The following is a 12,252-nucleotide window of genomic DNA, read 5'->3' on the forward strand; positions in this document are numbered from 1 at the left end:
GGAAATCATATGATTTATTATTTGCAAGAATATGTTAAGTCATCTATCAAAAGCAAAATGTCTGCTATATGGAGTATGGAATGAAGAATGGTAGATGCTATTTATTTGTCTATTTTGGCTTATTTCTTGAAAAAAAAGTGGAGGAGCATTTGGCTGCATCTGTATTTTTGGTTTATTTTATGTTTAACAAATGTTATTAATTTTCGAACTGTCACAATGACTAGACTCTCAGCTATTATAAGAGTAAAAGGTATTTGAAATAAATTCTTGAAAAGTCTAAACCACATATAAAAATCAAATTTAATAATTCATTATATCAATCAAAAATCAAATTAAGCATCTTATCATTTAATATTGGCCCTTCGAATACTTCAGTTTCCAAAATTTTCATAGTGTCTAAAGAGTGGTAACCAGTATAACTTCCCTGGGGAGTTTTATTGAAAAATATAAGTCCTCTCCCTTCACACTTTATGACACTGGGGGATGACAAACAGTTTCTTTCAAGATGTACATGTTGGGCAAGTCAATTCTGGTTGGAGAAAGCCTTGCAACTAACTCATTGCCAACTCACATATTGCTGATGGAAGGATAGAAGTTTATAGGCTATGATGAACACTTTAAATTGCACTGAGAATCTGATAGGAAGCTGGTAAAAATGAACATAACTTTTGGTGAAAGACAACAGGATTGCTACCTTATGGATTCATTGACGTATGATCCTAAGAGGCAGATACCTTATACACTCTGGGTAAATCACTCCTGGTACCAGAAGTGACTGACCCAGATTGGATCCTGCAACATTATCCTGGGACATATATATATATATGCCTGCTTTCATGAGCTACTAGTATAGTACATTGTAGTAATTTAAAGGGAGTGACTACTTGACTGACATCTGCACCTATATAAATTAGAACTGTAGAAATGGTAAAACAGTGTCCCCATTTTGCCAATTTCAGAAGCAGTTTAGAAGAATACCATGGTCAATTGTATCAAGGCTGATGAGACCTCTAAAAGACTAGGGGTGTGCTACTTCCATCCAGGTCCCAACAGAAATTAACCATAAGAGGAACTAGTGCTGCTTCACTTTAAAACAAGTCTAAATAATCTCCAGAGAGTTCTCACAATGACTCCAGTCTCAGTAAACTCTCAAGGAAAGGAAGGTCAGAAAAAAGATAATAGTTATCAAAAATAGCTAGGTTCAGGAAGATGCAGGCTATAGTGAACTAGATGATCTTGGAGAATATAGCAATTGGCCAAATATTAATTAAGCCGAAGAGAAGAAGAAAATGTTAGAAACAAACTTAAGCTGAATGACAAACTGCATCTTCTTTCAGAGTTGCAGATATAGTATATTGAAGCACTGATCATCTCCTGTAGCTGTCTATCACTACCTCTCCTACTCTCTGAAAGAGCTGAGGGTGGATGGGGTGGACATGGATTCAAACTGTAGGTGGCTGAAGACATATTAGCACCCTATCACTTCTTTATGCTCCAGTAGCCAAAATGAACCTCAGCTAAAATGACAAAATACTGTCCCAGTCACCACATTGAACTCTGCCTATGAAGAGTTGAGATGGGTGAATCTGAGTGTCTTTATCCACAAAAAACTGCCCACTTATTGCATTAACCAAGATAGGAGTCTGTAGGTGAAACTCGAAAAATTAGAATATCATGCAAAAGCTCATTTATTTCAGTAATACAACTTAAAAGGTGAAACATAATATATGAGAGAGATTCATTACATGCAAAGCAAGATAGTTCAAGACATGATTTGTCATAATTGTGATGATTATGGGGTACAGCTCATGAAAAACCCCAAATCCACAATCTCAGAAAATTAGAATATTACATGCAGTCCATAAAACAAGGATTGCACATAGAACAGTTATTCTAATTTTTTGAGTTTCACCTGTATGAGAGATCCTCTTCCCAAAGAACGGTCACTGCCTGTCAGTGCATTGAGAGAAGAAAAAAATATGAGCTTTTCCTGTTTTATTGCCATACTGGAGGCTTGAATTTGGTTCTCCATGCTTGGCCAACTTAGCTTCTTATCATCCTTTACTAGTGCGTCAATCATTATATATTGCTTCATCACCTGGAGTTTCTCAGTAAACAAAAGGCACATCTCAAGGTGATGTATATATATAGGAGCAATTTCTTCTCAAGTGGCCATGACACCTCTGTATTAGCAAGCAACCAGGTGCTCAATGGAACGGCTGGTAAGATTGTTGGGAACTTCCTTAGGTATTGGTGGAATCCACTTGGATTTCACTTGTTTTTTTTCAATTGATGTTTGGGGAGTAACAAAGGTAGAGGTAATGCCCAGGGAAGTCCAGATTTAAATGAGAAAATGAGGTACAGTGCTCCCTCGATTTTCGCAGGTTCAAACTTCGCGAATAGCCTATACCACGGTTTTTCAAAAAATATTAATTAAAAAATACTTTGCTGCTTTTTTTCTATACCATGGTTTTTCCCGCCTGATGACGTAATATGTCATCACCAAGCTTTCGTCTGCCATTGTGGATTGGCCGAAATCTCGGCCAATCAGCGTTGTCATCGCAAAAAAAAAATATTGTTAATAAATAATTATGTTTATAAATATCAGGATCACTAAGTGTCTTATTTAATGGTGAGTACCAGTAATAATGGTGAGTAAATGGTTGTTAAGGGAATGGGAAATGGTAATTTAGGGGTTAAAAGTGTTAAGGGAAGGCTTGTGATACTGTCCATAGCCAAAAATGGTGTATTTACTTCCGCATCTCTACTTTGCGGAAATTCGACTTTCGTGGGTGGTCTCGGAACGCATCCCCCGCGAAAATCAAGGGAACAGTGTATGAATTTCAAAGATAGCATTACTCTTGTTTGTAATAATTTTCAGTGTAAATACTGTATTGCCAAAGCATCCAAATTTAGCTAATATTTTATGTTTGGCATGGCATTACTGAGTTCATGAAGCTTTTCACCCATAGCTTGCTTTTCTATGGTGTTTATCCACTAAAATGCTAAAACTGTAATGAGGTTGCACATCAGATGTAAGATAATTGTAATATAATTAATGTTTAAGAAAGAATTTAGATAATCATTGTGGTAGAGAAGTAAATCCCAGCGGTGTGAATAATTATACTGTCCTGTCTGGTATTAGCTGTCATGACAATGGCATAAAATGATTGATAAATTGTGCTTCAAAGAAAGTAAGTGTTATTAATCTTCAGTAATTTAATCTTGAGCTTCCTTACACATCTTTTCATTTAAAATGTGAAACAATAGGATATCCGTAAAGGAAATTGGTATTACACCATCATGTTTCAGCTAAAATACTGCAGTTAACTAGGATGATTGTTTTCATAAACACAGAAACATCAGTTACTTTACTATAATGTAAAGTACTTTTAAAGGAAAGAATCTTTAGTAAACTTTAGGGGTTAGTTTCTCCCAGTTCAGACCTGATCGCCCTAACCGTTAGTGACCTGCTGGTGATGATGGCGTCACGCATCTGGTTCGGTTAGTGCTGATCTGTGGGTGCCACCATCTTTTTTAATCTGAATTTTTGGCATTTTTTTCTGTCTTTGGATGGCTTCTCTGCTTGAAAAAGAGCCCTCCTGCCTGCCCCTGGGTTCATAGTGACCTTTATTTCTTCACCTGAAGCACAGCTGATCAGCTCCTCAGCTGTGTTTTGGAGTGAATCCTGCTTCTGCAGGTGCACGGAAACAAAAATGCACAAGTAGATATGCACATGCAAAATGTCGCAATGCGAACCTGTGGCTAAGGTTAGTGGAACCACCTCTGACTTAGTTGTGTCAGCTATGGAAAGGACTGGTTAAAACTTCCATTTATCAACAGTTTAAAAATTGTTTTGTGAAAGGAAGTATATGAATATATTGTATTTTTCAGAGTATAAGATGCACCGGAGTATAAGATGCACTTTAGTTTTTGGGGAGGAAAATAGGGAAAATAATCTACTTACCAGGTATTCATCTAGTTAGCATCCTTAGACTGGTCAACTTCAGTACATTATTTTATCCCCTGGTTAAGGGCTTAAAAAACCCTTTATTCTGAGAGACTAACAATGAAAGCTTGCAATCCAGTAAGAGCTGGTAACATTATGGAAAAAACCCTGCAAAGACTTAGGGCTTGGAAAACATTCTTCTTCGCTGAGAGTAACAGTGAAAGAGCTTGTAAGCGGGTAAGAGCTGGAAACATCATTAGCACCTGGTTAAGACTGGAAAGAAACTTATTTGAAGTAAGTTAGAACAATGAAAAAAACCCTGCAAAGACTTAGGGCTTGGAAAACATTCTTCACAGAGAGAAACAATGAAAGAGCCTGCAAGGTAAGAGCTGGGAAAATAAATAAATTTGCATCTAACCATCTTCAAGTGTGTATTATGTCTTCGAGAAGAATAAGCTGGTTTATATTAATGATTGCACATCTCAGTCAACAATTTTCTAATACTGCTACAATGCTTATGGAAATAGTTACTTTCCTAAACTATTGAAAAGCATCCTTGCTACTCAGAAGGCTAAAAACAGTGCAGCAATCTGGAAGAAATGCTAATATTTCCCTAGGACCATGATGGTGAACCTATGGCACGCATGCCACAGATGGCATGCAGAGCCATATCTGAGGACACGCAAGGCGTTGTCCTATATCAGCTCCAGCCTTCATGTCATTTGGCGGGACCCAGGGGAAGACCTTCTCTGTGGCGGCCCCTACCCTCTGGAACCAGCTCCCCCCAAAGATCAGAATTGCCACCACCCTCCTCGCCTCTCGTAAGCTCCTTAAAACCCACCTCTGTCATCAGGCATGGGGGAATTGAGATACAGTGATCCCTCGATTTTCGCGATCTCGTTCTTCGCGAAACGCTATATCGCGATTTTTCCCACCCGATGACGTCACTCTCTTCCTTCCTTTCTCATCTTTCTTTCTCTCTCTCTTTCTCTATCTTGCTTCTTCCTCTCTCACACTCTCTTCCTCCCTCTCTCATCTCTTTCTTTCCTTCTCTCTCTTTCTCTATCTCTCCCCCTCTTGCTGGCGGGCGGCGGGCGGGCGAGCGGGGGCATCAGCGAGGAAGACCCAGGGAAGGTTCCTTCGGCCGCCCAGCAGCTGATCTGCTCGGTAGCGCAGCAGCAGCGAGGAGCCGAATCGGGGTTTCCCCTTTGCGTGGGCGGCGGGGAAACCCCGATCTTCGTCTGCTCGCTGCTTCGTCTACTCCACCATCTGCGCATGCGCGGCCATGAAAAAAAGGGCGCGCATGCGCAGATGGTGTTTTTACTTCCGCAACCCTACATCGCGAAAAATCGATTATCGCGAGGGGTCTTGGAACGGATCACTGTATTCCTTTCTCTCCAGGCCTATACAATTTATGCATGGCATGTTTGTGTGTATGTTTGGATTTTAATAAGGGTTTTTAGTTATTATAAATATTAGATTTGTTATATGCTCTTTTATTATTGTTCTTAGCCGCTCCGAGTCTACAGAGTGGGGCGGCATACAAATCTAATGAATGAATGAATGAATGAATGAATGAATGAATGAATGAATGAATGTGCGTGCTAACCAGCTGATTTTCAGCCTTCTTTTCAGCCATTTTCGCTGTCCCCAGGCTTCAGGAAAGCCTCCTGAAACCTGGAGACGGAAAAAAACAGGCCAACAGGAAGCTTGGAAACTTTGGAAAGTTTCCAAATTTCTAGTTGGCCCACTGGCCTGTTTTTTGCTGTCCTCCGGCTTCAGGAGTCCTTGTGAGGCCTATGCATATGTGTGTGAGGAACTGCACAGGTGTGTGTGGGGGTTGTGTGCAGGTTGGGGGAGGGCATGGGTGTGGACATGTGCTAGCGTGCACATGCACATTTTTTTGGCACACGAATCAAAAGTTCGCCATCACTTCTTCCATTACTGGTTAATACCTTTTTTTCTCAGGAGAAAATCAGAGGTATATGATTCCAAGCAAATATTTGAAAATAAAGTGGCTAATTTTCTACTGAACCCCCAAATCCTGCTAGCCTATGTTAGCAACAGATAGGGGAGGGTCTGTTTGTGGCTCTCCATGGGTTAGTCCAAAACATCCATTCTCTTAATGTCTGATAAGATTCTTCAGTACTGGGTTCTGTAGTATCTCACTTAAAATCATACAAGGGATTCCTATGCAAGTGTAATTTGCTATGTTATTACAAGTATTTATTAATGGTAATGTTGGAATGCTTTCAGGTAAAACATAATTAGAAAACACCTAGCATGCCTTTGCCCTTTGCCTTGCAGGCTCAATGGATTTGAAGATAGTATTTATTTGATCAAAGGAAGAATTGAAGAAGTTGATATACCTCTTGAAAAAGTTGATGTTATCATATCTGAATGGATGGTAAGAATAGAAATATGCTTTGCGTAAATATGGAACCATAATTTCAAATGTGCCAAAATATTATGTGGCAAATAGTTATATTTTTAATTATTGTAACTATTGTGTTTTTGTTCTAAAATGACAGGAAATAATTTGTCTAATTAATGACACAATAACATTTGAAATCTTTTAGACTAGTATTTAGTCTAGTATTTCATCATAGTTTATCATAGCCATTAAGTAGCATTTAAAAGAAAGCATGCATGCATCTATCTGAATTTATTCTTGTATGTAGATAGATCCAGAGTAACAAAATGACAGAATTGGAAGGACCTTGAAGATCTTCTAGTCCAACCCCCTGCTCAAGCATGGGACCCTATACAAGGGGCAGCAACCTGCAGTTCTGGAGCCACATTTTATTTATTTATTTATTTTGTCCAATACAAATTGAAAGTTAAGGAGAATAAAAACATGTAGTAGTAAATATCAGGGAAGGGATAGAAGAAGAGATAGAATACATAGAATACATCAATGAAGAGTAGAGGAAGGATATATGGATGGGAGAAAAGATATACAGTGATACCTCAAGATACGAACCCCTCGTCTTACGAACATACAAATCCAAATAATAAATAAACTCGTGATACGAACCCGGGGTTCAGAAAAATTTTGCCTCTTCTTACGAACTTTTTTCGAGTTACGAACCGGTGTTCGGGAGGCTGCTGGGAAGCCCCCCGGCTGTTTTAAAAGGTGACAGCCGGGCGGCGGGGCTTCCCAGCAGCCTCCCGAACGCTGGTTCGTAACTCGAAAAAAGTTCGTAAGAAGAGGCAAAATTTTTCTGAACCCCGGGTTCGGTTTGGAAGGCTGCTGGGAAGCCCCCCAGCCCGGCTGCGACCTTTTGAAAAAGCCGGGCGGCTTCCCAGCAGACGCCGAACGCCGAACGCAGAAGTTCGGGTTTGGCGTTCGGCTTTGAGAAGCTGCTGGGAAGCCACCCGGTTGTTTTAAAAGGTCGCAGCCGGGCTGGGGGAATTCCCAGCAGCCTCCCGAATCCCGAACTTTTGCCGAACTTCCGGGTTCGGGGTTCGGGAGGCTGCAGGGAAGCCCCCCAGCCCGGCTGTGACCTTTCAAAACAGCCGTGCGGCTTCCCAGCAGTCTTCGAACGCCGAACGCGAAAGTTCGGGTTTGGCGTTCGGCTTCGGGAAGCTGCTGGGAAGCTGCCTGGGTGTTTTAAAAGGTCACAGCCGGGCTGGGGGGCTTCCCAGCAACCTCCCGAACCCCGAACATTTGCCGAACTTCCGGGTTCGGGGTTCGGGAGGCTACAGGGAAGCCCCCCAGCCCGGCTGCGACCTTTTAAAACAGCCGCGCGGCTTCCCAGCAGTCTCCGAACGCGGAAGTTCGGGTTTGCTGTTCGGCTTCGGGAAGCTGCTGGGAAGCCGCCCGGCTGTTTTAAAAGGTCGCAGCCGAGCTAGGGGGCTTCCCAGCAACCTCCCGAACCCCGAACATTTGCCGAACTTCCGGGTTCGGGGTTCGGGAGGTTGCTGGGAAGCCCCCCAGCCCGGTGTCACCTTTTAAAACAGCCGCGTGGCTTCCCAGCAGTCTCCGAACGCCGAATGCGGAAGTTCGGGTTTGGCGTTCGGCTTCGGGAAGCTGCTGGGAAGCCGCCCGGCTGTTTTAAAAGGTCGCAGCCGGGCTGGGGGGCTTCCCAGCAACCTCCCGAACCCCGAACCCGGAGGTTCGGCAAAACTTCGGGGTTTGGGAGGTTGCTGGGAAGCCCCCCAGCCCGGCTGTGACCTTTTAAAACAGCCGGGCGGCTTCCCAGCAGCTTCCCGAAGCCAAACGCCAAACCCGAACTTCTGCGTTCGGCGTTCGGAGACTGCTGGGAAGCCCCGCCGCCCGGCTGTCACCTTTTAAAACAGCCTGGGGGCTTCTCGGCAGCCTCCCGAACTCCGAACCCGGAAGTTTGGGTTTGGCTTCGGCGTTCGGGAGGTCGCTGAGAAGCCCCCAGGCTGTTTTAAAAGGTGACAGCTGGGCGGCAGTGTTTTTTTTGCGGGTTTTTTTTTTGGTTGCACGGATTAATTGACTTTACATTATTTCCTATGGGAAACAATGTTTCGTCTTACGAACCTTTCGTCTTACGAACCTCCCCCTTGAACCAATTAGGTTCGTAAGACGAGGTATGACTGTATAAAATATAGGAGAGACAATTAGACAGGGGACGGAAGGCACACTAGTGCACTCATGCTCGCCCCTTACTGACCTTTAAGGAATCTGGAGAAGTCAACCGTGGAAAGTCTAAGGGAAAAATGTTGGGGGTTAGGGGTTGACACCACGGAGTCTGGTTATGAGTTCCATGCTTCAACAACTCGATTGCTAAAGTCATATTTTTTACAGTCAAGTTTGGAGCGGTTGATATTAAGTTTGAACCTGTTGCATGCTCTTGTGTTATTGCAGTTGAAGCTGAAGTAGTTGTTGACAGGCAGGATGTTGCAGCATATGATCTTGTGGGCAATACTTAGATCATGTTTAAGGTGTCGTAGTTCTAAGCTTTCTAGACCCAGGATTGTAAGTCTATTTTCGTAGGGTATTCTGTTTCGAGTGGTGGAGTGAAGGGCTCTTCTGTCTCATTATTCAGATGGGTGTTAGGTTGGTATAGATTGAGATTGAAGTTAATCATACTATGATCTCTGTTGGAAAAGGGTTCACATGTGGCTCTTTCATCCCTCTGCTGCTGCTCCGTTGTCGCTCAAAATATGCATCACAACCGTCAATGTGTGATACACGCCAACATGTAATTTATTGAGCTTTTTGACCTCCGGTAGACCAGCCATGGATAAATGAAAGAAAAGAAAAGTTTCAGAAAAGAACCAGAATGTTTAATTCAACAACCTATTCTAGTTCTGTGGCCCCTCAGGAAAGAGTCAGGCACGGGAAGGTTTTTGTGAATCCCAATGTTTTATTTTCTGTAGGAAACGGGTCCAGATGGGTCTTTGAGTGTTTAAGGTTGCCGACCCCTGCTCTATACAATTCCAGACAAGTGGCTGTCCAGTATCTTCTTAAAAACCTCAAAATATCTGAATACTTCAATGTGTGCTCAAAGTTACACTGGAACTGCAAAAAGAGACTTTTTAAAAGAAGTTGAACAAAATTGCTAGTGTATATTGCAAGTAGGCTACTTCTAGTAAGACAACATTGATATACTGTATATGTAGCCAACGAGCAGACTTCAATACAGACAGAATTGTTCCTGTGAGGTATAGAATTTTAAGAGGAAATGATGTTTAACACTAATTAGAGTAATTTTACAAATAGTAAGCTGTGAAATCATCTGCGCAACATGCTGGTGCTAGGTTTTCAAAATATTCATTTTATTTATAAAGGCAGACAATTCACTCAGCACATACCCTTGGGAGTGTATTTTTCTTCACGAGCGTATTTTTCTTCACATCTTGATGGTTTAAATGTTGCTACAAGAAGGAATTAGTGCAAAGAGAAGACAGTGTTAAATCCATGGGTAGAATTTTTCTTCTAAAATATAAGGATTGCTTCTTTGCAGTCAGTTTATTTATTTATTTATTCATTTGTCCAATACACAAATACATAGGAAGAAAAAAAGACATGTGGTAATATATATAAGGGTAAAAGTGAACTTAGAGGAGAGGATATATGAAAGGAAGAAAATATATATGATAGATGAAAGTCAATGCTAGGTATATATATAGAGAGAAACATGGTCACACAAGTGTAGGTACATGTGCATTACATGTGAGCCGCCCCGAGCCTTCGGAGAAGAGCGGCATACAAATCTAATTAATTAATTAATTAATTAATTATGCATGTATCTGTATAAATACAAATTTAAATAAACTTACAAACAGACAAAATACTGACCAGTATCATGCTACTGCTGCTACTTATCCAGACCACTTGGGTTAGCTGTGTCAATAGTGTTTGGACTTATATATCGCTTCAGAGGGCTTTACAAACCTCTCTAAGTGGCTTAGCTGTTCTAGAGAAACTATTTGTGTGATTTAGCTTCCACTAATCAATGATCAGGATAATGTAGAACTGGCAATGAACCAGGAGCTGTACTAGGCTTGGGATAACTTTGAATTTATTTTTTTTAATAACTACCTTCTACCACAATCCCATCTGGATTTTATCAGTAGGTAGGGATAGTGCATAATAGTTCTGGTTCCAATGCCCCTATGGTACTTCAGTCAAAAGTTGGGTAAAGAATTTACAGCAGTGATTTGTCCGTGCTCCTGGCCTAGCAGCATTTTAGCTAATGAATATGTGAACAGCGGTAACTAGTCACATTTGGCATTTGTTTTTTTTATCAAGTGTAAATGGTAAATTGTTGGAGGAAAAAAAATGAAAATGAAGGGAGGTTGACAGATAGATGTAGGTCAGGAGTGATGTTTGTCCAGTCCTGATAGACACTATGGAGGAATTTGAAGGAAATAATGTGTTGTGGAAAGAAATGGAAGAATCTTGGGATCAGTAGAGTTACTGAAGAAATCATATTGGAACCCATGTTTGTGGTGAAGGTAGAAAACGGACAGAAAATGAATGTTCAGAAAATTAAAATTAACTGTATTGTAACATTGTTAAATAGTTTTTCATGGCTTAAAAATGACAATAAAGGTTCTCTTCTTTTCTCTATTTTATCTTAGATATCAGCAGTAGCATAGCATTAAAATGTATAAGACAGTATGAAATGCAATAATAATAATAACCAAAATATATTGAAAACAGAATGAAAGGTACCCGTATATACTCGAGTATAAGTCGCTCCGACTATAAGTCGAGGCGCCTACTTTTGCCACAAAAACTGGGAAAATTTATAAACCCCTGTATAAGTCGAGGGTGGAAATTGCAGCGGCTACTGGTAACTTATAAAAATGGAAACCAATAAAATTACATCAATTGAGGCATCAGTAGATTAAATATTTTAGAATATTTATTTCAAAGAAAGCCAGTAAACTAGCTCTGTAAGTTTAAAAGAGGGTAAACAGGTATATATCCCCCAAGGCAGGTATAGGCAAAAAAAATGCAAGTACCTAGGTACTTACCTCAATCCCCTGCTCCTGCTGGTTTGGGTTAGGGTTAGGATACTTGACCTCTCCTTGCCTCAAAGAGATACAATTTCCCTCTATATTTACAATTACTGAACATCCAAAATATACTTAATTCTATGTATATATGCCATATGTGTAAATAAATAACCGCTGGGGTTAAAGGAAAGTTTAGGGACCCCCGCCCCTTGGAGAAATGCCTCGTTGGTGACATTCTGAGCGTTTTTGCCTCCCCACTCCGAAAACCCCACTTCTCGGCAGCTTGCCGAGGCTGAGAGGAGAGTGATTTTAAAAGGCACTCTCAGCTTGGGGTTTTCTCCCCACTGAAATGTTGCTCGCCCGCCGCCCTCAACACCCGCTTTGTCCTCGACCCGGCAGAAGAAAACCGCGTCCTTTCCTGTTGCTCTCCTCCCGAGAGGTGGGGTGAGGGGGTGTTGAGAAGACAAGCAAGAATCCACCCCATACACACACACACCTCATCGGCTTTTCCCCTCTCTAGCGCGGCATTGGAGTGTTTGGCTGGCTCCTTTTCTTGCGGGGAGAGGGGGGGAAAGCTGGGGGGGGGTGGATTCTTGCTTCTATCTTCTCGCCACCCCCCCACCACACCTCACCGGCTAAGGAATGTCGTTGCCTCCCACAGCCACTTCCCCACGCGCTTCGGATGTGCCTGCCTTTCCTACAGCGAAGACAGGCGGCACCTTCCCGAAGGGCTCAGCTAAGCGGGTGGGGGAAGGGCTGGCCATTTGCCGCCTCTCTCCGCTGTAGGAGGGGCAGGCGCAAGCAAAGCAACGTTCCAAAGCGGTCTCCGGGAAGCGACCGAAGGAAAGGCAGTCGTCTGCCTT

The 12,252-nt window shown here is 42.0% G+C and overlaps 1 protein-coding gene across 2 annotated transcripts in view; it reads left to right on the plus strand.

Moving 5' to 3' along the window:
• PRMT3 (protein arginine methyltransferase 3) overlaps positions 1-12,252 on the plus strand; it is a 105,626-nt gene that overhangs the window by 26,885 nt on the left and 66,489 nt on the right. For both annotated transcript variants that reach the window (XM_070761815.1, XM_070761823.1), the window contains exon 10: positions 6,257-6,356. In XM_070761815.1, the coding sequence (XP_070617916.1) occupies positions 6,257-6,356 (100 nt within the window). The remainder of the gene's footprint in view (positions 1-6,256; positions 6,357-12,252) is intronic.

This window comes from Erythrolamprus reginae, chromosome 1 (assembly GCF_031021105.1).
Source record: "Erythrolamprus reginae isolate rEryReg1 chromosome 1, rEryReg1.hap1, whole genome shotgun sequence".
NCBI classification, from domain to species: Eukaryota; Metazoa; Chordata; class Lepidosauria; order Squamata; family Dipsadidae; genus Erythrolamprus; species Erythrolamprus reginae.